The following is a 25,230-nucleotide window of genomic DNA, read 5'->3' as shown; positions in this document are numbered from 1 at the left end:
ATCCCACCTGCTCCCCACCTGGGGCCACACCAGAAGAGCCTGCCTCCCCGCTACAGTCCTTGAGAGTGTACAGTATCCTCTGGGAGACAAATAAGCCCAATGAGGCTATTTCTGATGTTCCCATTTTGCAGATTAGGTACCCAGGAGACCCTGTGGTTTGGGGGTGGAGGTACTGTGTCCCACTCCACAGCCCTGGGTCAAGTGCTCAGATTCCTGCCCCCCCCCCGCCCCCTCCCCCACATCTGACCTTCCCCGCTCCCCCCCCCCTGCCTTGAGTGACTGGAAACAGGATATGGATAGCTGAGGGCCAGAGAAGAGCTTGAGGGGACTGGGGATCCGGATGTGAGTCCTTCACTATTATTCCTGGCAGGAGCCAAAAGGAAAAAAAAAAAAAAGCAAACAAATCTAGCCATCAAACCAGCAAACAGGACCAAATGCCACTTTCAGCTCCTGCTCCCTGCCCTCTGGGAGCCCAGGTCCAGGCCCTCAGCACCCTGCTCCCCAGCTGTTTCTCTTGGGGACACCACCCTGCCAGGACTGAAGTCTCTAGCAGACTCCCTAGGCACAGCCACCAGCTGTTCTCACACCCCTCTCAGGAATCAGGCATGCAGGCTTGCCCTCACCCTTCACAGGCCTCCAGGGTGCCCATTCCAGCTGACCCTGGGGTCAGAAGCCTCCTCCAGGAAGTTGGCACCATCTGTGTGGCAGGTGGCCCAGGGAGTGGCCTGAGGAATTAAGAGACTCCACTATATAGGCCAGCCCAGAGGCCATTCCCACAGCTCCAGGAACCTGCAGGTGAGAGAGGCCGCGTCACCTTTAGAAGCAGGACATCAGGTCCCCTACCCTTGCCCCTGGCTCCAGGCCTCCCCATCTCACCCACTACCAGACCCACAGGACATCCGACTCCTGTTCTGCCCTCCCTGCCCAACCACCAGACCCACCAGATGTCCACCTCCCCTTATACATACGTTGGCCCTTGGACCCAGCTCACCTCAGCCTTCCTGGTGCCCAGGTAGCCCTTGTCCAGAGACAAGGCACTTTTGTCCTCTGACAGAGGGACAGATCCGCCTCCCATGACCCCCTCTCTTCTCCCACTGCAGACATGGGTTCCCTGCGGAGCTGGTGGATGCTTTGGGCCGGAGCAACCCTCCTGTGGGGTAAGTTAGACCGAAATCCCATCTATGTCCTGGTTCCAGACTGAAGAACTCTGCCTGCCTGGGTCAGCACCCTCCACTGGAGCCACCTCTGCAAACCCATCTCCCATTGTGACCTCAGGCTAGCTGAGATTGGGAGAGAGGGCCGTTAAGTCAGGCAGAGAAATGTGGTGGAATTCACCCATCCTCTGTCAGTTCTGGAGGGAAGCAGGTAAAATCTTTAGTCCCTGAATTCAAGTAGGTAAGAATTGCTACTTTCTTGATTTTCTGCAGCTCAACTCAAGTTTTGACTTAGAGCCTCATTCTGTGGAGGTGATGGAAGATTTCACTAACATCATTTGGAGGGGTGGGCTTGGTGCCTAATTCTCTAGGGCTTTGTCCAGGACTAGAGTCCTACATAAAGCCAAAGTTCGGGGGACGGATGGGACATCTGGGGCCTCTAGTTACCAGTCAACATCTATTTAGGTTACTCTAGTTACATTCATCCCCCTGATCCCCTGGTGCTGTGGGACACTGGGATGTTCTTCAAGGCTCCCCTTATTCAGCAGACAGTCCCTCTGTAACCCCCCACAACACTCTCTAAGACCCCATAGAGTGATCTCTCTCTTCCTCTCCCCGTCTCCTCTCAGCCCTGGAGGATCTCTTCCTTGATGGAGGTGTTGAAAAGTGCCCACTCCTCTCTATTGCTAGGAGACATTTTGTCCATACTCTCATAATCCCCTTTTACCCTTCACACTCATGCTTCATCCTGTGAACACAGAAATCACAAACTGGCACCTGAGGTTGGGCCCCACAGTGCAGTATTTGTTTTATTTATTTGTCTGGCTACACCGGGTCTTAGTCGCAGCAAGTGGGATCTTTAGTTGCACCACTTGAACTTTTAGTTCCAGCATATGGAATCTAGTTCCCTGATCAGGGATTGAACCCAGCCTCCGTGAACTGGAAGCTCGGAGTCTTAGCCACTGGGGACGTCCCCATACTGCTTACTTAAAACAATTTTGGATTGGAAATTTCACATAGAAATTCAACTCTCCAATTTCTTTTGAAAAATGGTAAGATCTGACATTTTTAAGGGAGAACCTATAAGACATCATAACCACAACAGATTAAAGCCAATAGCAATGCGTATGGCATATGAATGTTCTAGCCCCACAGTCGCCCCTTCTGTCTCACACATTTATGTCTCTTGTTGGGCCCCATCAGCATTTGAGCCTGAGAGCCCTGTCTGAAGTGTTCAGGCTTCTGGAAGGCAAAAGCCAGAAAGGTTGGTAGGTGATCACTGCGTGACTAAGGGAAAAGGAGAGAGAAGAGAGAAAACAGAAACTCATGTTAATGTTTCAACCTGCGAGCCAGGCACAGGGCAGGAGGCTGCTTCTCTGACAGGGGTAGGGGGGGGGATTGGATAAGGCAAGACCCACGACTGCATTTTCTCACCCCAGGGTTGACCCAGGAGGCCTCAGTGGACCCCCAGAGCAGCGGGGGTGAGGAATTCCTCACGGCCTTCCTGCAGAACTATAATCCCGGGTACAGCAAGGCCTATCTCTGCCTCCTCCTCTCCAGTCTGTCGGACAGCCTCACCTCAGTCTCCATCCTCAGCCGGGCAGATGGCACCACACAGAAGGTCACTGTCAGGCCAGGGCAGTCAGTCTTGGTCAACATCAGCGCCAAGGCTGAGATGGTCGGCAGCAAAACCTTCCAGCATGCGGTGGTGGTCCGCGCTGACCGTGCCATCTCGGTGCAGGCGGTAAACGCTAAGCCCAGCACGGCGGATGTGACACTGCTGAGGCCTGTCCGCGCCCTGGGCACTGAGTACTTTGTGCTCACGCCCTCCAGCCCTTCGTCCAGGAACCTCCAGGAGTTTGCTGTGGTGGCGGGTGCAGCCGGTGCCTCTGTCAGTATATGGCTGAAGGGGTCGGTGACATTCAAGGGCAAGTCCTACGCAGCGGGCCGTGTCCTGAATGTGACCCTGGACCCCTACCAGGTGGCCCAGATACAGAGCACATCTAACCTCTCGGGGTCAAAGGTCACTGCCAGCAGCCCCGTGGCTGTCCTCTCCGGCCACAGCTGTGCCCAGAGAAACTCGAACTGCAACCATGTGGTAGAGCAGCTGCTACCCACGTCTGCCTGGGGCACCCGCTACGTGGTGCCCCCTCTGTCCTTCCACAGCCAGCATGATGTGATCTACGTCATGGCCAGCCAGGCCACAAGGCTGACCTACCACCTGGGGGGCACCGCTGGCTCCCGGGGGCTCCAGGCAGGCAACGTGGCAGAGTTTGAGATCCAGCAGTCCCGGCCACTCTACCTGTCTGCAGACGTGGGCATCCAAGTCCTGATGTTTGGTGCGGGTACCACCAAAGATGGAGAGACCTATGACCCCCACCTGGTCCTGATCCCAGACGTGGCGGCCTACTGCCCTGCCTACGTGGTGAGGAGTGTGCCAGGCTCTAAGGGTGTGGCCCTGGTGGTGGCGCCAACCAAGGCTGCTGGCGAGCTGACCATGGATGGGCAGAGGCTAGGGGCCAAACTCTCCTGGGCCGCTGTGCCAGGCAGTGAGTTCTCATATGCCGAACTGGACTTTGGCACAACTGACAGTGTCCATGTGGCCGAGGCCGCTACCAGCTTTGGGCTGCTCACCTTCGGGCTATACCAGGACGTGAGCTTCGGGACAGCAGCTGCCTGTGGCCGGAGTGAGTGACAAAAAATGACCTCTGACCCTGTCCAGATGGTAACCCTTTTGCCGACTCTCCTGCCTTTTCCCCTTTCCCATTATCTCTGTGCTCATCTGTGGTTTCTGGGTCAGCTGAGCTGCCTCCCACTTACCTGAATCCTCCCTGCCATCCTTCCTTTCCTTAAGCCTTCCCAGGTCCTCCCTGTCCTCTTCCCCCACCCTACCACAGAAGCAATTCTCTAAATGTTTAGCAACTGGCAAGACCCAGAGTCCCACCCAGTCTGCAGAGATACCAGACACAGCTCTGCAGCAGGGTTCTAGAAGCCCGCAGGGTGTCTGGCATCAGCCCTTTTTCTATTGCTTTTGTGGAAGGAGGGGGTCTGGGGAGAGCCAGGGTGCCAAGAGGAAGGGATCTTTACGGGCTGGGATCAGGTCAGCAGTTTCTTACCAACCAGCTTGAAAATATTTTGTTATTCTAGCAACTGATAGACAACTATGTGTGTGTTCAGTCACTCAGTCATGCCTGACTCTTTGCAAACCCATGGACTGTGCCTGCCAGGCTCCCCTGTCAATGGGATTTTCCCGACAAGAATAATGGAGTAGGTTGCCATTTCCTCCTCCTCCAGGGGATCTTCCTGACCCAGGGACTGAACCCTCGTCTCCTGCATCTCTCGCATTGGCAGGTGGATTCTTCACCACTGAGCCCCTCTGGGAAGCTACAACTATACCAGTTACTAACTCCCTCCCTCACACATACACTTCATATATGAAAGCCAAACTCAGGAGATCTAAAAGTATTAATATAATAATGATGGATACCGTGGGGGGAGTATTTCTCAAAATACCAGGGACCACTCTAGGGGCCTTGTATGTGTTAACATAGTTCATTTCTAGGATCCGGCCCTGTGTGTGCTTGGGGGCCCAGCCTGTCGAGGAGTTGCCACCAGGCAGTGCGGCGTTTGAGGGCACGGATGCTGAAGCCAGACTTCCCAGGTTCAGATCCCACCTCTGCCTGTGTGACCTGGGGCTTGTGACTTCACCTCTGTGGACCTGTTTCCACATCTGCAAAATGGGAAGAACGCCTGCACCCCTCACGGGATTGTGAAGTGACAGTGCAATAAGTTAACGCAGTGGAGCCTTTAGGGGGCATCAGGCTAGTGAGCAGGGCCACGCAAGGGTGAGCCATTATTGTGAGCAGTCAGAAGGCAAGAGCTTTTGAAGACCAGGGGACAGGGGAGGAAGAGCTGTTTCTTCCTGTGTGGGCCCCCCTCCCGAAGCAAGGATCCTAGACACGGGTCCCCAGCACTCCTGTCCACCCTCCAGGGCATGGAAGCCACTCAGCTGCAAAGGGCCACTTTGGGCTTGATTAGTGATGGGGAAAAGACAGGTGAATGTTAATAACAGATAACAACCTCATTAACACCTGAGATCAGTTCCAAACCCTAACTTATGTTTTAGCTTATTTAAACCTGGCCACTCTCCCCTTCCCAACTGTCCCTGTGAAGAAGGTATTACTATCACCCCCATGTCACAAGTGAGGAAACTGAGGCACAGAGAATTTTAAATTACTTTCTAGCATCACACAGGTAATTAGTTGTCCCAAGATTCAAATATAGGCAACCTAACTCTGCCATTTCCATTCTGTTGAACAGTCTGTTTTCCATTTTCTATCTTTATTTTATTTTTATTTTTTGACTACACCGCACAGCATGTGGGACTTTAGTTCCCTGACCAGGGATCAAACCTGAGCCCCCTGCCTTGGAAGGATGGAATCTTAACCACTGGACCACCAGGGAAGTCCCCACTTTCTATCTTTAAAAAAGGATTCCTTAACCTTTTACCCTGAGTGGGAAGGTAGAGGAAAGGGGGGAAACAGAGAGAAAAAACAAAAATGAAGGCCTTTCTGTGATTGTCCCTGCCAGTGGCTCTTCACCACCTTCCAGTTCCTCGGGGCTGAGCCATATTAAACTGGGGAACCACCAAACCTAGGAACAATCAAGCCTGAGCCGCTCTCTCCCTATGAAATTCCAGACTTCAGTCTCCCCACTTCTTGAATGGGCGGCTGGGCGTCAGCCACCCAAACTCCCCAGGGCAGGAGAACTCCAGGATTCCCACTGGGTGGACACTCCTGATTCTTTCTCTGTGGCCATCCTCCTTCCCTCCCCAGCCCAGCGGTCGCTGGAGAAGACCCCCTGTGAAGGCAAGCAGTGTGCTGCCAGGCAGCTCTGCAAGGTGATAAATGGGCAGGCCAGGTGCGTGGCCCCCGTGGCTACCTGCCGTGCCCAGGGTGACCCCCATTATACCACCTTCGACGGCCGCTACTACGACATGATGGGCACATGCTTGTACTCACTGGCGGAGCTGCAGAGTAACGATGACAGCCTGCCTGCCTTCAGCGTCGATGCCAAGAACGAGCACCGAGGCAGCCGCCGTGTCTCTTACGTGGGCTTGGTGACCGTGCGCGCCTACAACCATGCAGTGTCACTGGCCCGCGGGGAAGTTGGCTTCGCCCGGGTAAGGATCCAGAGGAGCCATCAGAGTTTAATACCCAGGAGCCGCCTGCCAGTCAGATGGAGGAGGCAATGTCTGGGTGTTGGACCCCAGACCCAAGCTCTTTGCCATGGGGTGGAGGGTGCAGAGAAGTGGGCCAAGGGCGTGGGGGCTGGGGAAAGGGGATTTGAAAACCAGTGGCAGAACCTTAAAATCCTTTTGTTCAGCAATTCGATTTCTAAAAGTTTTAAGAATGCTCAGAGATGTGGTTAGAAAAACAGGTTTATGCCAATGTGTTTATATTACTGTATCAAGAAGGCAGTGAGGGTCGGGGAGAGAAAGAAGACAGATATCCAACAATGGGAATTTCTTAAGTGACCAAACCCTAAAATTTTAGTGAGTACCTACTATGTGCTGGGTTTGTTTCTTCGCACTTTCTATTGTATTAATGCATTTAATGCTAACGGCAATCTATGGAGGTAGGCACTATTAACACTTTTGGATGAGGAAACTGAGGTCCAGAACAATGAATGACTACTCAAGAGCTTCAGGCTAGTAAGAGATGGAGCTGGGAACACCAGCAGGGTAGCTCCCAAGCCTGCATCTTAACCTCTAGGCTATTCTGCCTCTGGTAAATGGATCGCTACTCAGCCAACATAAATAACAGCAATCTAATAATAGGAAAATAAATGAGGAGTGATTTTTTTCCTGCTATATTGCTATGAACATGCTTAAACATCCAGAAAGATTGAAATCGTTGTACAGTGAACACTCATTTGCCAGTTGCCTAGATTCTAAACACTTTACTCCTCTTAGTTCATCATACATCTAACATCTGCCTGTCCCTCTGTCCACTCAACAATCCCTCTTTTTATTCACTTAATTTTAAAGTTATTTTTAATTGAAGGATAATTGCTTTACAATGTTGTGTTGATTTCCGCTGTATAACATGGTAAATCAATCAAAACTATATGTCTCTGTATATGTACACAGACATTTGTATATATAGTCCCTCCCTCTAGAGTCTCTCACCACTGGCCCACAATCCCACCCCTCTGGGCCATCACAGAGCGCCAGGCTGGGCTCCCTGTGCCGCACAGCAGCTTCTCGCCAGCTGCCTGTTTTGCCTACTGGAGCGTATATAGGTCAGTGCTACTTTCTCAGTTGATCCCACCCTCTCCTTCCCCCACTGTGCCCACAAGTCTGTTCTCTATGTCTGTTATCTCCATTCCTTCACTGCAATTAGGTTCATCTGTACTGTTTTTCCAGATTCCATATATATGCTTTAATGTATTATATTTGTTTTTCTTGACTTACTGCACTCTGTCTAACAGGCTCCAGGTTCACCCACCTCACTACAACTGACTGCAAATTTGTTCTTTTGCACTTGAAAGTAAGTTCTAGACATCAACGCACTTCATCCCTAGAGATTTCAACATGTATACCATTAACTAGAATATAATATTTTTACATTTTTGTTTACCTTTGAGATAAAATTTAAACATAACGAAATCCACACATCGTAAGTGGACGGCTCACTGAGTTTTGATGAATGTGCACATCTAAGCTCTGTCAAGGTACAGAATGTTTTCATCCTTCTGAAAAACTCCCTCATGTCCCTTCTCAAACAATGGCCAACCCACGCATAGAGGCAATCATAGTTCTAACTTTTCTCCACCAGAGATTACTTCTGCTGGTTCAAGAACTTCATAGTAACGGAATCAGCCAGTGCAAGAAGCCTTTTGTGGAAGGCTTCTTTAAGCTCAGCATAGTAGTTTCAAAGTTCTTTCCTGTTGCTGCAATTAATTTTTTAATAGATAAAGCATTCACAGCTCAAAACAAGAAGGCACGTTGTGAAAGGTCCTGCTTTTACCCCCATCTCCACCTGCTTTCCCCTGCTCCCCACAGGTAACGACTTTTACTGATTTCTTGAGTGTTCATCTAGGGTTTCTTTATGCCAATACAAGTAAATATAGACACACATTCTTACCTCTCCCCTTTGTTAGCAAACAGTACTGTACGTGGGCTCTGTTCTGCACTTGACTTTGCCCTGAACAGTGCATTCTGGAGCTGTTTCCTCAGTGGGGAGGGAGCCTCCTCTTTCCTTTCTATAGCTGCACAGCCTGCCATTGGCTGAATGCATTATGGTTCCTTTTGCTCAGCCCCCTGTGATTGGATGCTGTGTTCATGATGGTGAGCACTACTGCCCTGAATATTCTTTTTTTAAAGTTATAGTTTTTAATGGAGATCTCTTTTATAAAATTTATTTATTTGGCCGAGAGGCATGTGGGGTCTTAGTTCCCCAGTCAGGGATCAAACCTGCGCCCTCTGCAGGTTTCGACTTTTTAAAAGTCCATAGAAGTACGGACTTTTAACCACTGGACAGCCAGGAAGTCCCCATGAATATTCTTGTACTTCTCTCATCTTATGAGTGTGCAGGTGGATCTGTGAGATCAATAACCGTGTGGATTAAAGCAGGTGTTTTTGAGGTCTAGATAGGTTGAACACAAACTCAGGGGGACCTCAGATCCCTTGAACTTATGTCCAGGATCTTGTATCTGCTGTGTAGTTTTTCAGAGAGATGAACTATTACTTTGTCAGATCCTTACAGAGGTCAGTGACTTAGCAAAGGTTTAGAGTTACAGGTAGAATGATGCTAGGATGCCCACAAGACTATTTTAGAGACAATAGAGGTTCATGAAATGGTGACTTCAGATGGGCTCATTATTTTTAAAAAAATGTATTTAAAAGTAGAAAAAGAAACTTGCATGATGCATAAATATGTGTGTGTGTGTCTGTAGCAATATAGGTGGTTTTCTCTTTTCTCATTTTTAATCATGTGTGCTCTTTAAGTTTTCTGTACTGAACAGATACTACTTGTGTCATGAACAAATGAAGACCCCTGGTCTTAAGCAAGAGATGGATTTGGACAGTGGTCCCTGGACTGAGAGCCTGTGAATGTGGGCTGTCTCAGTCACTGCCTGACATAGACTTGGACACACAGGAAGACTCAGGGAGGCATTGCTGACTGAATGAATGATGTCTTACCTTTGACCTTGCTCATGCTGTCCTCTCTGTCTGTTATCCCTTGTTTTACACTCCATCTACTTGGCTAAGACAAGACTGTGTGAAGAAAGAATCAGAAAGAGATGCTCAGGAAGAGGAAAATGGTCCTGGGGACAGAGAGAATACATTCCTTATCTCCCAGCTGGACTCTCTGTCTCCATTAAGGACATTTGCAAAGGAACACCTCTCTCCCTCTTGGTTTCTGTGGCTCTCTCTCTCCCTGGTCCTTTACAGCTCAGTTCAGTGTCCCTTCCTCCAGGAAGCCTCTCCTGACCTGAAAATTTAGGTCTGCCCTTTTTCTAGGCTCCTGCAGCCTCTTATTTCTCCATCGTCTCAGCCCTGATCACTAGGATCTGTCACTATCCAGTGACAGGTCTGTCTCCCCCAGTGGAGTGGGATCTGGTCATCAATATATCTCCAGGGCTCTCCCAGGCCAGGGCCAGGCCCAGAGTCAGTGCCCAGTGAGTGTATACTTAATACAGCAGTGCCTAATTCACTTACTGAGTGCCTGCTATTCTGCCAGGTACTGTTCTCGTATCTGGAGATGAAGCAGTGATTGAAGGAGACCAAAACCCCTGTCCTGTGGAGCTGACAGTCTTGTCAAGTTAGAGACGATAAACATCAGATTAGCGCTTCTCTGGTGGCTCAGTGGTAGAAAACTCGCCTGCAAAGGCAGGAGATGTGAGTTCGATCCCTGGGTTGAGAAGATCCCCTGGAGGAGGAAATGGCAACCCACTCCAGTATTCTTGCCTTGGAAATCCTGTGGACAGAGGAGCCTGGTGGGCTACAGTCCGTGGGGTTGCAATGAGTTGGACATGACTTAGAGACTAAACAGCAATAAACATCAGATAGTTGTTGCAGATGGCATTTTAGAAAGTTAGACACTAGAGGGAAAAAATAGAGCAGAGAAAGGGAACAGGGACTAAGGAGGAGTTGCCATATAAAATAGGGTGCTCGGGGATGGCCTCCCTGAGATGGTGACATTTGAGCAAAGTCTTTGTAAGAGGCAAGGGAGTGAGCCATGTGTATTTCTAGGAAAAGAACCTTTTGGGCCAAGGGAAAGGCAGGAGCAAAGATGCTGAAGCTTGATGGGTGGCACTAACAGGAGGGAGGAATCCCCATGTGGCTAGAGGAGGGACACGTGTGGGAAGAGATGAGGGGCTGAAGGCCAGACCACACGGGGATCTGACCCTCCCCTCCTCGTTCCCTCCGCAGATCGACAACCAGCGTTCACGCCTGCCTGCCTCCCTGTCTGGGGGACGCCTGCGAGTGTACCAGAGTGGGACACGGGCCGTGGTGGAGCTGGATTTCGGACTGGTGGTCAGCTACGACTGGGATGCCCAGCTGGCACTCAGCCTGCCCGTGCGCTTTCAGGGCCAGGTGCGTGGACTGTGTGGCAACTATAATGGTGACCCCACTGATGACTTCCTTACACCTGACTCGGAGCAGGCTCCCGATGCTGTGGAGTTTGCCAGCAGCTGGAAGCTGGATGACGGGGACTACCTCTGTGAGGATGGCTGCCAAGAAAACTGTCCTGCCTGCACCCCAGAGCAGGCCCAGCACTATGAGGACAGTCGTTTCTGTGGCATGCTGACCCAGCTCAACGGCCCCTTTGCTGCCTGTCACGAGGCCCTGGACCCCCAGCCCTTCCTAAAGGAATGTGTGTATGACCTGTGTGTGGTCAATGGGGATCGAGCCAGCCTGTGCCGTGGCCTCAGTGCCTACACCCAGGCCTGTCTGGAGCTTGGCATCTCTGTCGGGAACTGGAGGTCATCAGCCAACTGCCGTGAGTGATGCCCTGGTGGGGGCTGGGAGCATGTGGTAGGAGGAAGGGGTGCCCCCTGCATCAGAGCATTGACTGTGGTCCAGCCTGGAACTGGACGATGCTGAGGACACAGCAATGGCCAGATGGCCAGGCTCTGCCCACAGTGAGCCTAAAGTTGAAGCAGATGTAGCACTAGACAGTGATGGTCCAGGGCTGGGATGAAGGAAGTTCAGAGGGGCTGTGCGAGACCAGAGAAGCTTCCTGACTCAGCCTGTGGGGGTGACGGAGACTCTCCTAGAGAAAGGGATGCCAATCTGAAGCCTGTAGAAAGGATTAGAACTAGATGGGAAAGCAGGGGGCAAGCAATGGGCTCCAAGCTGAGAGAAGGACATGTGCAAAGGCTTGGCATGAGGTGTCCCAAAGCAGACATGTGAATATCACTTCACTTATAACCCTTCCATGACTCTCCGACATCTTCTGGATAAAGTCCAAGCTCCATAGCCAGGTATCCATTCACTGAATCATTCATTCACTTATATATCCATTAATTCATTCATGCATCCCCTAAACCCCTATCTGGCTCCACCCCGTGTTAGTGATGGGCATAGTGGGGACCAACACACACTTGCCTCTGCCGTTGTGAGGCTCCCAGAGAAATGTTCAGGAGGCAGAAAGCCCAGGGCAGGAAGGAGGAGAAGGCTTCCAGGTTCAGGACTTGAGACAGGGATTCCGGAGAGGCATAAGTCTGAGGGAAACACTGGGGCCATTTGGGGTTTGTCTTGGTCACTGCTGTGTCCTCACTGCCCAGTAAACACCACCATCACCACCAGCACAACCATCACCACTGAGTTTCCCAATGCCTGGTACAGAAGAGGAACCAGTGTATTCGTTTATCTCCCCATTAGTTTTCACAGCATTTCCTGGGCATTTCTTGTGGGCCAGGCCCTGTCCTTGGTGCTGGAGATTCCACCATGTTTGAGACAGATCAGGTCCCCACTCTCATAGAATTTATAGTCCTAGCAGGGAAGACAGACAGCAAGCCATAAACTGTGGAATATCTTCAGAGAGCAAAAGAAACAGAATTCATGGGATAAAAGTAAATGGGAGGCTCAGGAAGAGAGTTCTCAGGGAAGACCTTTGTGAGGGAGTGCCTTTGGAGCAGAGACCAGGATTAGGGAACAGAGTGAGTTAGCAATGACGCTCTGCATGGGATGTCTCTACATAGAGGAGGCTATTATTATCCCATTCTGCTGATGGGAAAACTGAGGCACAGAGAGGTTGGAGGTGTCTGCTCATAATCACACAGCTGAGAAGGGGAGAGCTGGGATTTGAACCCAGGCCGTCTGGGTTCCAGGAACCTTCTGCATGCCTTCAATGAGGAAAGGCTAATACAGTACAGGCAGAGGGGAAAAGGAGAGGGGGGAGTGTGAGGACCCGAGAGGAGGCCACCGTGCAGGGTGGAGATAGCCAGAGGCAGACTGGAAGGAGGAGATGAGGAAAAGGAGGTGAGGGGGCAGACCGTGGAACCTGGGGAGCCTCATGGCCAATAGGAGGACTCTGGCTTTTAACCTGAGCAAGACGGAGCCACCAGAGGGCTCTGAGCAGGAGAGGGGACTCAAGTGTTCACAGATCCCTCTGGCTGCAGGTGAGGAACAGGATGAGATGTAGGATGGGAGCAGCCGGGAGACCAGGCAGGAGCTGAGAGCTGACAGCACCAGGGTGGGGACTGTGGTGCACGGAGAAAGGTCAGATTCCGGATCGCTCCTGAAGATGGAGCTCACAGGATTTACGGACAACTTGGTTGTTCGGCAGATAGAGGAGGGAATCAACTACATTTCAGGTTTGGGGCGTGAGCACCCAGAAGGATGGGCGTCCATTAACTAAGATGGGGAGCCGCGGGTACGCAGTGGCTTGGGGAGGGAGGACCTAGCACGTTCCCGCAGGCCTGATTCACTCTCCCGTGTCCCCGCAGCCCTGTCCTGCCCAGCCAACAGCCGCTACGAGCTCTGCGCCCCGGCCTGCCAAGCCTCCTGCAACCCCGACGCAGCGCCGTCCAACTGCTCGGCGCGCCAGTGCGTGGAGGGCTGCGTGTGCCTCGAGGGCTTCGTAGAGAGCGGCGGCGCCTGTGTGGCGGCCTCGTCCTGCGGCTGCATCTACGAGGGCCGCCCGCTTGCGCCCGGCCAGGAGGTGTGGGCTGACACCACTTGCCAGCGGCGCTGCACCTGCGATGCCGCCACCGGCCAGGTGCGCTGCAGCGACACGCAGGGCTGCCCGAAGGGCGAGCGCTGCCTCGTCCAGAACGGCCTCCGAGGTTGTTACCCCGACCGCTTCGGAACCTGCAAGGGGTCCGGGGACCCGCACTACGTGAGCTTCGATGGCCGACGCTTCGACTTCATGGGCACCTGCACGTACCTGCTGGCTGGCTCGTGCGGCCAGGCCTCAGGGCTGCAAACCTTCCGGGTCCTGGTGGAAAACGAGCATCGGGGCAGCCAGACCGTGAGCTACACGCGCGCCGTGCGGGTCGAGGCCCGCGGCGTGAAGGTGGCGGTGCGCCGGGAGTACCCTGGCCGAGTGCTGGTGAGCGAGGGGCACCCGAGGCTGGCTGGAGGGGCCGGAATCCCCCTTAAAGAGGATGGGTCTGGTGGAGGATGGGGGTCTGTTAGAAGACCTGGTGGTCAGTAGTTAGGCCTGCCACCCCCCACAAGCTGGGCAGTGCTGCCCCTTCCTGGCTGTGTGTCTTTGTCTCTTGGAGCCTCAGGTTTGTCCTCTGACAAATAGGATAATAAGATGGTGCCTCCCCAATGGCTGTCGCTTTATAAGGTGGTTGTGGAGATTTGGCCAGTTGTTATTTGCAGAATGTTTAAAAGAGGCATTGGCACCCAACAAGTATTCAGTAAATATTGACTTCATGTTTTATTGCTATGAACCCTCCAAAGGTAAAGATTTGGGCTTTCTCTGGAGGACAATTGATATTCAGATAGTGAGGTGACCTGAAAGGTCCGGAACAAAAGTGTGTTGGCAGGGAGGTGTTGCAAGGTGTAGGGGGTGCTTACAAATGCGCCCACAGGTCATAGGTTTCTGGACAGAGGGTTCTTAAAGAGACAACTACCCAGCAGAAGTCAAGAACCACTGATTTTTTCTTTAAAAAAGATAAAAATTGAGAAGCAGGATTTCTTAAGATTTACAGTGATAGTTGATAATTATTATTGAGCAGTTTGAGGCAGTAGCCCCTGCCTTAGGGAGGAGAATGAACTGGAAATGGAAATCCAAGAGAGTGTTCCGTGTGCCAGACACTGCACTAAACCCTTGACAGGCCTTAACCTGTAATCCTCAGAACAGCCTTAGAATAAAGGAATTCTGCCCACAAAGCCTAGTGTTTGGAATAGAGAAATTGTAGCTAAACAGAAGGCATAATTTTAATATTTATATTCTCATTTATTTGAGATGACATTTAAGCTGAGTCTTGAACAATAATAGCCAATATATATACATATATATAGATAGAGAGATAGAGATATGCATGCATTATAGTCACTCAGTTGTGTCCGACTCTTTGCGACCCCGTAGACTATAGCCCATCAGGCTCCTCTGTCCATAGTATTTCCCAAGCAAGAATACCGGAATGGGTTGCTACTTCCTTCTCCAGGGGATCTTCCCGACCCAGGGATCTAACCTGCATCTCTTATGGCTCTTGCATTGGCAGGCAGATTCTTTGCCACTGAGCCACTTGGGAATAATTTACTTCTGTGTGTTAAATGCTTGATGTACAGTAACTCATTTGTTAACCTCTGTAACAACACTGTGAAATAGCTAGTGTTGTTGGAGGAGAAAACTGAGGCTCAGAGAAGTTAAGTCACCTATTCAAGGTCACACAGCTAATGAGTGGCAGGGCCAGGATTTGAAGCCAGGCTGTCTGGCACCAGAGTCCATACTCTTAACCTCTACATTCTGTTGCTTTTCCTGAATAAAGAGATGGAACAGGCAGGGAGGGAAGCGGATGGAAGAGTGTTCCAGGGAGAAGGAACAGCAATTGCGAAGGCTCTGAGGCAAGAACAAACATGAAGGGTAGAGGGACAGCACGGAGGCCAGCAGGGCTGGAATGGAGAGAGGGAGGGGAGGGCGAGGGAGGGGATGATGTCGGGGATGGTTATGATGGAGGTTTTAGATTTAATCTGAAACCTGAAGGATGAGGAAGAAGCCACCAGGTGAAGAGTGGTGGTTGCCAGGCAGAGGGAACAGCAGGTGCCAAGGCTGAGGCTGGACTGAGCTGAAGAAAAGGATGGAGCCAAAGAGGCTGCACCTGAGAGAGAGGCTGGGGAGGTGGGGGAGAGAGGCTGGTGGGGGATGAGGTCAGAGAGAGGGGGCAAGCAGGGCCTGGTGGGTAGAGGGCTTGATTTTAAACTGAGATGTGAAGGATAATGGGGAGGGAGCCAGACCAAGAATGAGGATGTGGGAGAGAGTAGGTGTGTTGCAAGCATAGTGTACAGTAAGTGCAAAGGCCCTGAGGCTGGGCTGAGCCTGGTGAGTTCAGGAGACTGTCAGAATGCTTGCGTGGGGACTTCCCTTGTGATCCAGTAGTTAAGGCTCCATGCTTCCAATGCGGGGGGCCTGGGTTCAGTCCCTGGGCAGGGAACTAGATCTCACATGCCGCAACTAAGAAGCTGCATGGCACCACACTATGGCCTTTTAGGCCATTCATTAAGGAGTTTGGATCAAGGCTGACACCTAGAAGGTGAAGTAGAGGTGGCTAAATAAAGAGTGATGGGTGGTATCCCAGGTATCCCAGGGAGAGGTCACAGCAAGTGCAAAGGCCCAGGGGTGGGGGTGCACTTGATCTGCTCTGGGAGACAGCAGGGAGCCCAGGGAGGGAGGTGGGAGGTGGTGCCGGCACAAAGATGGACAGGAGCCACAGTTAAGCAGGATGTTCTAGGGAAGGGGCTTAGATTTAAGCCAAGTGCTAAAGGATGGAAGGGAAGCAGCCAGGAGAAAAGTGGTAGGCGGTGTTCTTGGCAAAGTGAAAAACCGCTAAAGTTAGACTAAACTAGGAGAGCTGGGCGACTATCAAAAAAGCCAGTACCTTCGTCATGAAGTGCCTCTTTCAACCATACCAGAGTTTATGCTAATTAGGTGAATCAGGGCAGGTCCCTAGGTAGCTTCAGAGTGAAGGCTCAGTTGCCTGTCAGGAAAACCAAGGTGACTGAGGTGGGGTTAGGTGACTGAGGTGGGACTTACAGTCCCCACCCTGGGCCTCCAGTGGGGAGAGAGGACTTGGAGACTGAGCTTAAGCAAGTGGCAGATGACTTCATCAACCCTGCCTACGTCATGTAACCTCCGTAAAAACTCTGAACAATGAGCACTTCCTGGTTGGTGAACAATCAGTGTAGATACCTGGGAAGGAGGTGCACCTTGACCCATGGGATAGAAGCTCTTATGCTTGGGACCCAATATTCCTGTTAATCTGGCTCATCATTTGTACTGTTTATAATAAAACAATAATCATAAATGTAGTGGGAAAATGGTGGCTTCCCGGATGGCACCGTGGTAAAGAATCTGCCTGTCAATGCAAGAGATGTGAATTCTGTCCTTGGGATGGGAAGATCCCCTGGGAATGGCAACACACTCCAGTATTCTTGCCTGGAGAATCCCACGGATAAAAGAGCCTGGAGGGCTACAGTTCATGGGATCACAAAGACTCGGACATGACTGAAGCGACTTAGCAGGCATGCACATAGTAGGAAAAAGAAAAAAAAAGAAGAAATAAAGCCAGTGTGCGTTAGGAGCAGAAAGAGTGAGGAGGAGAGTGGGAGAAAGGTTAGGTCAGGGAGGAAACAAGGGAGACAGAGCCTGTAGGTTTTGAAGGCCATGGGTTAGGGATTTAGATTTAAGCAAATACTTGAAGGATGAAGGGCTTCCCAGGTGGCGCTAGCAGTAAAGAACCAGCTTGTCAGTACATGAGATGTAAGAGACCTGGGTTCGATCCCTGGGTTGGGAAGATCCCCCTGGAGGAGGGCATGGCAGCCCACTCCAGTATTCTTGCCTGGAGAATCCCATGGACAGGGAGGTGGATAGTGGGCCAGGTAGAGGGAACAGCAAGTGCAGAGGCCCTGAGGGGCATCAGGAGAATATCGAGGAGCCCAGCAGAGCCAGAGCTGAGTGAGTGAAGGGAGGGCCACAGAGCCTCGACTACCCTGACCTCTTGGTCCTCTCCCATCTCTCCCCAGGTGGACAATATCCTTCAGTACCTGCCCTTCCAGGCGGCAGATGGGCAGGTGCAGGTGTTCCGCCAGGGCCAAAATGCTGTCATCCGCACGGACTTTGGCCTGACAGTCACCTACAACTGGGACGCCCATGTGACCGTCAAGGTGCCCACCAGCTACGCTGGGGCCCTGTGCGGGCTCTGCGGGAACTTCAACGAGGACCCAGCTGACGACTTTGCTCTGAAGAGTGGAGGCCAAGCTGCCAACGCACTGGCCTTCGGAAATAGCTGGCAGGAGGAAACGAGGCCAGGCTGTGGCGCAGCCCAGCCAGGCGACTGTCCCAAGCTGGACTCCCTGGTGGCTGAGCAGCTGCAGAGCAAGAAGGAGTGTGGGATCCTCGCTGACCCCAGTGGTCCCTTCCGGGAGTGCCACCGAACGCTGGACCCACAGGGTGCTGTGCGCGACTGTGTCTATGACCGCTGCCTCCTGCCAGGCCAGTCCGGGCCTCTGTGTGACGCACTGGCAGCCTACGCTGATGCGTGCCAGGCTGCTGGGCTCACCGTGCACCCCTGGAGGAGTGAGGAACTTTGCCGTGAGTACCGAGAGTGACAGCTGGGGGGCTTGGCCTTATGTACATTCATTAATATATAGATAGCATTAAGTCACTTAATTCTTATAACAGCTCCATGAGGTAGGGGTGTGGTTATACCCATTTAACAGATGAGGAAACAGGTTTCTACTTCATTGTCACTAACTTACATTTAAATGGGCCATGTGTGGCTCTCGGATTGGACGGACGGTGCAGAGAGAGACTTGATTGGGTTCAGTTTCAGGGTTTTCTGTTTTTGTGGAAACCCCTGTTTTATAATCTGAGGTGGTGAGTTTGGAGCGAGGAATGGGGATTCTTTTTCACTGTTTTCTTTACCACCCTGGACAAATATTTTAATTTTCTATAGAATTACTACCACCAGTACTACATTACTGCTATAGAACAAAGAAGCTAAAAATACTGCATTTACAAATACATTGCATAGATTATAGAGACACATGCCTATGCATGTTTAAAATATATATCACAGATCCACAACTTGTTACCAACTTGAATAAGGTCATTAAAGACAGTACAGATGACCCCAGACCACAGTTAAATTGGAATAGAATCTTAATTATCAGGATTAGATTAACTGGGATGTAATGTTTCCTGGGCCCTACTGAACTGAGGGGCTCCTTGCCACCGGACTGCTTATACGTGTGAGTGTGTGTGGGCATATGTGCATGCACGTGTGTGTCAGGGGGTCTTCGGTGTCACCGGGGAGCAAGGCTGCTTCGTCCTGACGGCCCCTTTCCCTGCAGCGCTGAGCTGCCCATCCCACAGTCACTACGAGGAGTGTTCCTATGGCTGCCCGCTGTCCTGCGGAGACCTCCCGGTGTCCGGGGGCTGCGGCTTCGAATGCAAAGAGGGCTGCGTGTGTGACGAGGGCTTCGTGCTCAACGGTGAGTCCTGCGTGCCGCTGGCCTCCTGCGGCTGCGTGTACCAGGGCTCCTACTACCCGCCCGAACAGACCTTCTACCCGGGACCCGAGTGCGATTCCCTTTGCTACTGCGAGGAGGGCGGGCTGGTGTCCTGTGTGCCGTCCAGCTGTGGCCCTCACGAGGCCTGCCAGCCGTCCAATGGCGTCCTGGGCTGCGTGGCTGTGGGCTCTACCACCTGCCAGGCATCCGGAGACCCCCATTACACCACCTTCGACGGCCAACGCTTCGACTTCATGGGTACCTGCGTGTACGTCCTGGCTCAGACCTGTGGGACTCGGCCTGGCCTGCCCCAGTTTGCTGTCCTGCAGGAGAATGTGGCCTGGGGCAACGGGAAAGTCAGTGTGACCAAGGCGATCACCGTGCGGGTGGCCAACTTCACCCTGCGGCTGGAGCAGAATCAGTGGAAAGTCACGGTGAGAACAGCCCAGAACGTGAAGGGGAGGGGTCTTCGGTAGAGGGAGGTCTGTGGGTGGGAAGAGCACAGCTCTCAGCTGAGGGGCGGGGGGCACAGAGCTCTGAGTAGATGTGGGGGGCATGGGGTCCCCCAGGAGAGGAGGTGCCAGTCAGAGCCTACAGTGGGGAACCAAGGAGGGCGGAGACCTTGGGGACCTGGGCCTTCTCCTATGTGGCTCAGTCTCCCCTCTCCTTGCCCTTTTTCTTTTTTTAAATTTGTTTATTTATAACCGTGCTGAGTCTTGGTCGGTGTCCACGGTCTTTCTCTAGTTGCGGCGAGTGGGAGCCACTCTCCCTTGTGGTGCTCCGGCTTCTCATTGCAGTGGCTTCTCTTGTTTTAGAGCACAGGCTCAGTAGTTGTAGCACACAGGCTTGGGATCTTCTTGGACCAGGGATTGAACCTGCGTCCCATGCATTGGGAGGCGGATTCTTTATCACTGGACCACTGTGGAAGCCCTCCCTGGCCCTTGATTATCCCCTCTGGACACCCCCCAACCCCCTCCTCCCTTCCACTCCACCCTCCGCTCCACCTGCCCCTCCCTCCTGGTCCCTGCTGTCCTAAGAGCATTACTCCATTGAGACCTATATTCATTTCCTGAGACTGCCGTAACAACTCACCACCACCTTGGTGGCTTAAAACAACAGAAATTTATTCTCTCACAGCTGTGGAGGCCAGAAGTCCAAAATCAAAGTGTGGGCAAGAGACTCACCCGCTCCAGGGGTTCTGGGGGAGAATGCTCCTCTGCCTCACGCCGCTTCTGGGGCTTCCAGGTGTTCCTGGCTTGTGCCCCCATTGCTCCAGCCCGTCTTCATTTTTCACACAGCCTTCTCCTCTGGGTCTCCCTGTACCTTCTCCTCTTCCTGCTCTTTTAGGGACATTTGTCATTGGATGTAGGGTTCACCCTAATCCAGGATGATCCCATCTCAAGATCTCTACCCTAATTACCTCTCCAAATATGGTCATATTCTGAGGTTCTTGGCGGACTTATCTTTGGGGAGCCACTGATCGACCCACTATGAACCCTATTATTATGCCCATTTTACACATATGGAAACTAAGACCCAGAGAGGTGAGATCCCATGGATCTTCAGTGTCAGGCAGGGGCCTGATCTAGGATCTCGAAGCGTACCCTCTGAAGCCCGGCCTGTCCTGTCTCCCAGGTGAACGGCGTGGACAGGAGGCTGCCCGTGGTGCTGGACGAGGGCCGGATCCACGTCTTCCAACACGGCTCAGACGTCGTGATCGAGACTGACTTCGGCCTGCGTGTGGCCTACGACCTCGTGTACAACGTGCGGGTCACTGTCCCAGGCAACTACTACCAGCAGCTGTGTGGCCTGTGTGGGAACTACAACGGCAACCCCAAGGACGACTTCCAGAAGCCGGATGGCTCACAGGCGGGCAGCGCCAAGGAGTTTGGCAACTCCTGGGAGGAGGCGGTGCCCGACTCACCCTGCCTGCCGCCCCCCACCTGCCAGCCGGGTGACAAGGACTGTGACACGGAGCTGGAGTGTAAACCCGAGCTGCAGAACAAATACGAGCAGCAGGAGTTCTGCGGGCTCCTCACCAGCCCCACAGGGCCCCTGGCCGCCTGCCACAAGCTCCTGGACCCCCAGGGCCCCTTGCAAGACTGTGTCTTTGACCTCTGCGTGGGCGGTGGCAACGAAAGCATTCTCTGCAGCAACATCCACGCCTATGTGAGTGCCTGCCAGGCAGCTGGAGGCCACGTGGAACCCTGGAGGACCGAGTCTTTCTGTCGTGAGTGAGGGGCAGGGAGGGGGAGGCAGAGACATGGAAGGGGCAGACCCTGGGCCCCAGCACCTCTCACTCCCAGGGCCCTGACCTGCACCCCCTCTTTGCAGCCATGCAGTGCCCCCCCAACAGCCACTACGAGGTCTGCGCAGACACTTGCTCCCTGGGCTGCTCGGCACTCAGTGCCCCCCCACAGTGCCCAGAGAGGTGCGCCGAGGGTTGCCAGTGTGACTCCGGCTTCCTCAGTGACGGCCAAGGCTGCGTGCCCATCCAGGAGTGCGGCTGCTACCATAATGGCATCTACTACGAGGTAGGGACCCTGCCGTCCCGGGCAGAACGGGGGCTGCCTGCTGGACCCCCTCCCGCAGCCTGTCCATTTGGCCTCCTGAAATTCTCTCCTATCCGTTCCTCTTCCCCTCGCCATGGCCCCACCGTGGTCCAGTTTGTCCACTTTTGCTGTCTCTGGTCTACCATCCCCACAGTAGCAAGTAAGACCTTTCTAAATACGAGCAGAGGTCCCGCAACTTGAGGTCTTCCCATTTGGCGCCAGTGGTAAAGAACCTGCCTGCCAATGCAGGAGATATAAGAGATATGGGTTTGATCTCTGGGTCGGGAAGATCCCCTGGAGGAGGGCATGGCAACCCACTCCAGAATTCTTGCCTGGAGAATCCCCATGGACAGAGGAGCCTGGCGGCTACAGTCCATGGGGTCACAAAGAATTGGACACGACTGAAGCAACTTGGCAGACATGCGTGCACCCACAACTTGAAACCCTCCCTTGGTTCCTCAGGTCAAGTTTTGGCTTTGTATCCCAGGTGTAGATTTCAACTTTGTTATACCAGAGGCTCACTCCCTGTGTGTCCCTCTCCCATGCTCAGAGTTACTGCTTTTCCTTTGAACGTGTGTTATGTAAAGTCTGTCTCCCTTAAAGGTCTGAGAGCTCTGTCAGGGCAAGAACCCTCTCTGTTTTCCTCCTCATACGAATAATAATAGTAGTACAGCAAACAGGTAGATGGTGCTTGCTATGTGCCAGTCACCGCTTTAAGTGCTGTGTAAACAACACACATATGTGTGTGTGTTAAGTCACTTCATTCGTGTCCAACTCTTTGCGACCCTATGGACTGTAGCCGCCCAGGCTTCTCTGTCCATGGGATTCTCTAGGCAAGAATATGAGAGTGGGTTGCCACTTCCTCGTCCAGGGGATCTTCCCGACCCAGGGACAGACCTCGCATCTTTTATATCTCCTGCACTGGCATGCAGGTTCTTTACCACTAGCGCCACCTGGGAAGCCCACAGTATATGTGCATTTTATTTATTCATGTATAATAGATATAATGTTATATATAAACCTTTTACTATAAAAATTTTCACACTGGCAAAAGTCAAGGGACCAGTATAATAAATCTCCCTGTACCCATCACTTGGTTTCAAAAATAATCAACATTTTCCCAGTCTTGTTTCATCTCTACCCCTGTTTCCTCTCCAGTCTGGATATTTAAAGAAAATCCCTTTTCATTTCATCTGTACTTTATATGTATTATTAACTCAGTTATGCTTTAATAGGGCTTCCCTGGCGGTGCAAAGGTAAAGAATCCGCCTGCCAATGCAAGAGATGTGGGTTCTACTCCTGGGTTGGGAAGATCCCCTGGAGGAGGAACTGCCAACCAACTCCAGTATTCTCACCTGGGGAAAATTCAGTAGACAGGAGCCTGGCAGGCTACAGTCCATGGGGTTGCAAAAGAGTCAGTTACGACTTAGCGACTAAATGACAGCAATTGGTGCTATTATTACCTGCAACTTACAGGTGAGAAAACTCAGGCATGACAAAGCTCAATTTGTGCAGAGTGATGTAACTTGGAAATAACAGAAACCAGCTTCAGACCCAGGCAATCAGCTCCAGATCCTATGTTCTTAATTCCCACATTACACTGTTTCTCTCATACAGCAGACAGTTAGTGGAAATTTCAGAGTAAATGAATGAGTACATGAATGAAAGTGAACGAATGAATGAATTGGACCCCAAGGCCATGCTGTGCTTTAGTTTCACAGATAAGGGGCCACCCTGCCGGAAGATGTCCCTTTTACATCCTCCGGACTGCCTATGCCTGGAACACCGCAGTTGCCAGAGTCAGCCTGGCCCTGACAGCCATATCTTCTGTCCCCACAGCCCGAGAAGGTGGTACTCACTGACAACTGCCAGCAGCAGTGCGTGTGCCAGCCCGGAAAAGGCCTGGTGTGCCAGAACCACAGCTGCAGTGACGGGCAGGTTTGCCAGCCCTCGGGAGGAGTCCTGAGCTGCGTCACCAAAGGTGCTGGGTTGGGGCCAGGGAGGGTGCAGCGAGGGGGACAGAGGACAGGGACTCCGGATCTGAGGGTGGCGTCACCCGGATCTTCATGGTGGCAGGCACAGAGGACTCACAACTGGAGTCTCAGACCTGGGGACCCGTAGGCTAGGATTACCGGGGCAGGGGCAGCGGCCCTCCAGGCTGGGAGGCAGGGACTCTTATGGTAGAAAGCAGTCAGTGGGAACCCTCAGGAATAGGTTTCCCCAGGCAGACAGCAGAGACCCTCTGAGTAAGGCAGAGAACAGAAAACTTCTTCTCTAAAGGGCCAGAGGGTAAATATTTAAACTTGCAGGCCATATGGTCTCTGTCCCTACTCAGCTCTCCCTTTGCAGCACGCAATCAGCTGTAGACCGTGTAAGTGAAGGGGTGTGACTCCAGTGAAATTTTATTTGCAGAAACAGGCAGCTGGCAGTGCATAGTTTGCTGGTCACTGGTATGCGGAATTAGGCTCAGGGTTTCAGTCACCATCCCCAAGGGGCAGGGCAGACCGGGACCCACAGGGACAGAAAGCAGAGTCCTGGTGCTTCCCTAGTGGTTCCGTGGTTAAGTCTTCGCCTTCCAGGGCAGCGGGTGTGTGCTCTATCCCTGGCCGGGGAACTAAGATCCCACAGGCCTCTGGACCAAAAACACAGAACGGAAAACAGAAGCAATAGTGTAACAAATAAAGACTTTAAAAAAATGGTCCACATCAAAAATATCTTAAAGAAAGAAAGAAAGCAGAGTCCTGAGATCTCAGGCAGAGACCTCCCGAAGGCCAGGGTCTTGAATACAGCACCTGCCTCAAGTGGAGGTTCAGGATTTATAGAGATACACCCTCAGACAGTGACACCTCTCAGGATTAAGTCTGAGATATAAAGCCACACCCCAGGACTGATTTCTTGGGTGAAGGGCAGAGAAAATTCCCTTATTCCTGAGGCTAAACAGATATACCTCCAGGACTGACTGACATTCGGGGCTCATGGGCAGGATAAGTGGGACTCCCAGGGACCCTGTTATGTCGGTCTGAGTCCAAAGGAGACAGAAACCACACATGCTATGTCGCTTCAATCGTGTCTGACTCTGTGAGACCCTATGGACTGTAGCCTGCCAGGCTCCTCTCTCAACAGGACTTTCCAGCAAGAATACTGGAGTGGTTTGCACTGCCCCAGTGCAAGTCTCCTGCATTGGCAGGGGGATGCTTTACCACTAGCGCCACCTGGGAAGCCACACAGGAGCTTAAATAGGGGAAGTTTAACAGAATTCTTTGCTTATAGATATTGACTACTAAGGGATTAAAAAAACGCTAATGAACACAAGAAGAGTAGATGTAGGGAGCAGCCCCTGCCCCAAAGGTTACAGCAGAGCACTGAAGGAAGGGAGGAATTGGGAAGACGGCCCCCACGTCAAGGATGGGAGGCAGATCTTACTGGAGGGTGGCAGACAGGTTATGCAGGCTGGAGCTGGCAGGCGGGAAAACCCTCACTGGGGTGCTGGCAAACTCACTGGGAAGCCGCCTGCTGGGGTGCACAGGGAAACCAGAAGGGGCCTCACTGAGCAGGTGTTCCACAAGCTGCTGGTGCCACGTGCCACCAGGAGCCCAGACAGCAAGGCCCGCTAGAAGCAGGAGCCACCCCTTCCTCCTGCTGTGACCCTCTAGCTCCCTCTACTGACAAAGCCCAACTCCACTGGAGGATTTGGAGCTAAGAAGCAGTCAACTGAAAATGAGCACACGGGGAGAGAGGAGGTGGGATCTTGGTCCTAGAGGCTTCCCTAGTGGCTCAGTGGTAAAGAACCCATCAGTCAATGCAGGAGACGTGGGTTCTATCCCTG

At 52.3% G+C, this 25,230-nt stretch overlaps 1 protein-coding gene across 4 annotated transcripts in view; it reads left to right on the top strand.

Moving 5' to 3' along the window:
• FCGBP (Fc gamma binding protein) overlaps positions 1–25,230 on the top strand; it is a 58,125-nt gene that overhangs the window by 15,255 nt on the left and 17,640 nt on the right. For 2 of the 4 annotated variants that reach the window (XM_061388275.1, XM_061388276.1), the window contains exons 2-10: positions 1,101–1,157; positions 5,990–6,336; positions 10,594–11,164; positions 13,116–13,720; positions 17,365–17,932; positions 18,694–19,286; positions 20,488–21,082; positions 21,187–21,386; positions 23,244–23,385. In XM_061388275.1, coding sequence (XP_061244259.1) covers positions 1,103–1,157; positions 5,990–6,336; positions 10,594–11,164; positions 13,116–13,720; positions 17,365–17,932; positions 18,694–19,286; positions 20,488–21,082; positions 21,187–21,386; positions 23,244–23,385 — 3,676 coding nt within the window. In that variant the 5' untranslated portion in view covers positions 1,101–1,102. Of the gene's footprint in view, positions 1–776; positions 796–1,100; positions 1,158–2,593; positions 3,842–5,989; positions 6,337–10,593; positions 11,165–13,115; positions 13,721–17,364; positions 17,933–18,693; positions 19,287–20,487; positions 21,083–21,186; positions 21,387–23,243; positions 23,386–25,230 lie in introns of those variants that run through there. The other 2 variants (XM_061388274.1, XM_061388277.1) reach the window with 2 other exon arrangements.

Source organism: Bos javanicus, chromosome 18 (assembly GCF_032452875.1).
Source record: "Bos javanicus breed banteng chromosome 18, ARS-OSU_banteng_1.0, whole genome shotgun sequence".
In the NCBI taxonomy this organism is placed as follows: domain Eukaryota; kingdom Metazoa; phylum Chordata; class Mammalia; order Artiodactyla; family Bovidae; genus Bos; species Bos javanicus.
This window is presented reverse-complemented; position numbering and strand designations above follow the sequence as displayed.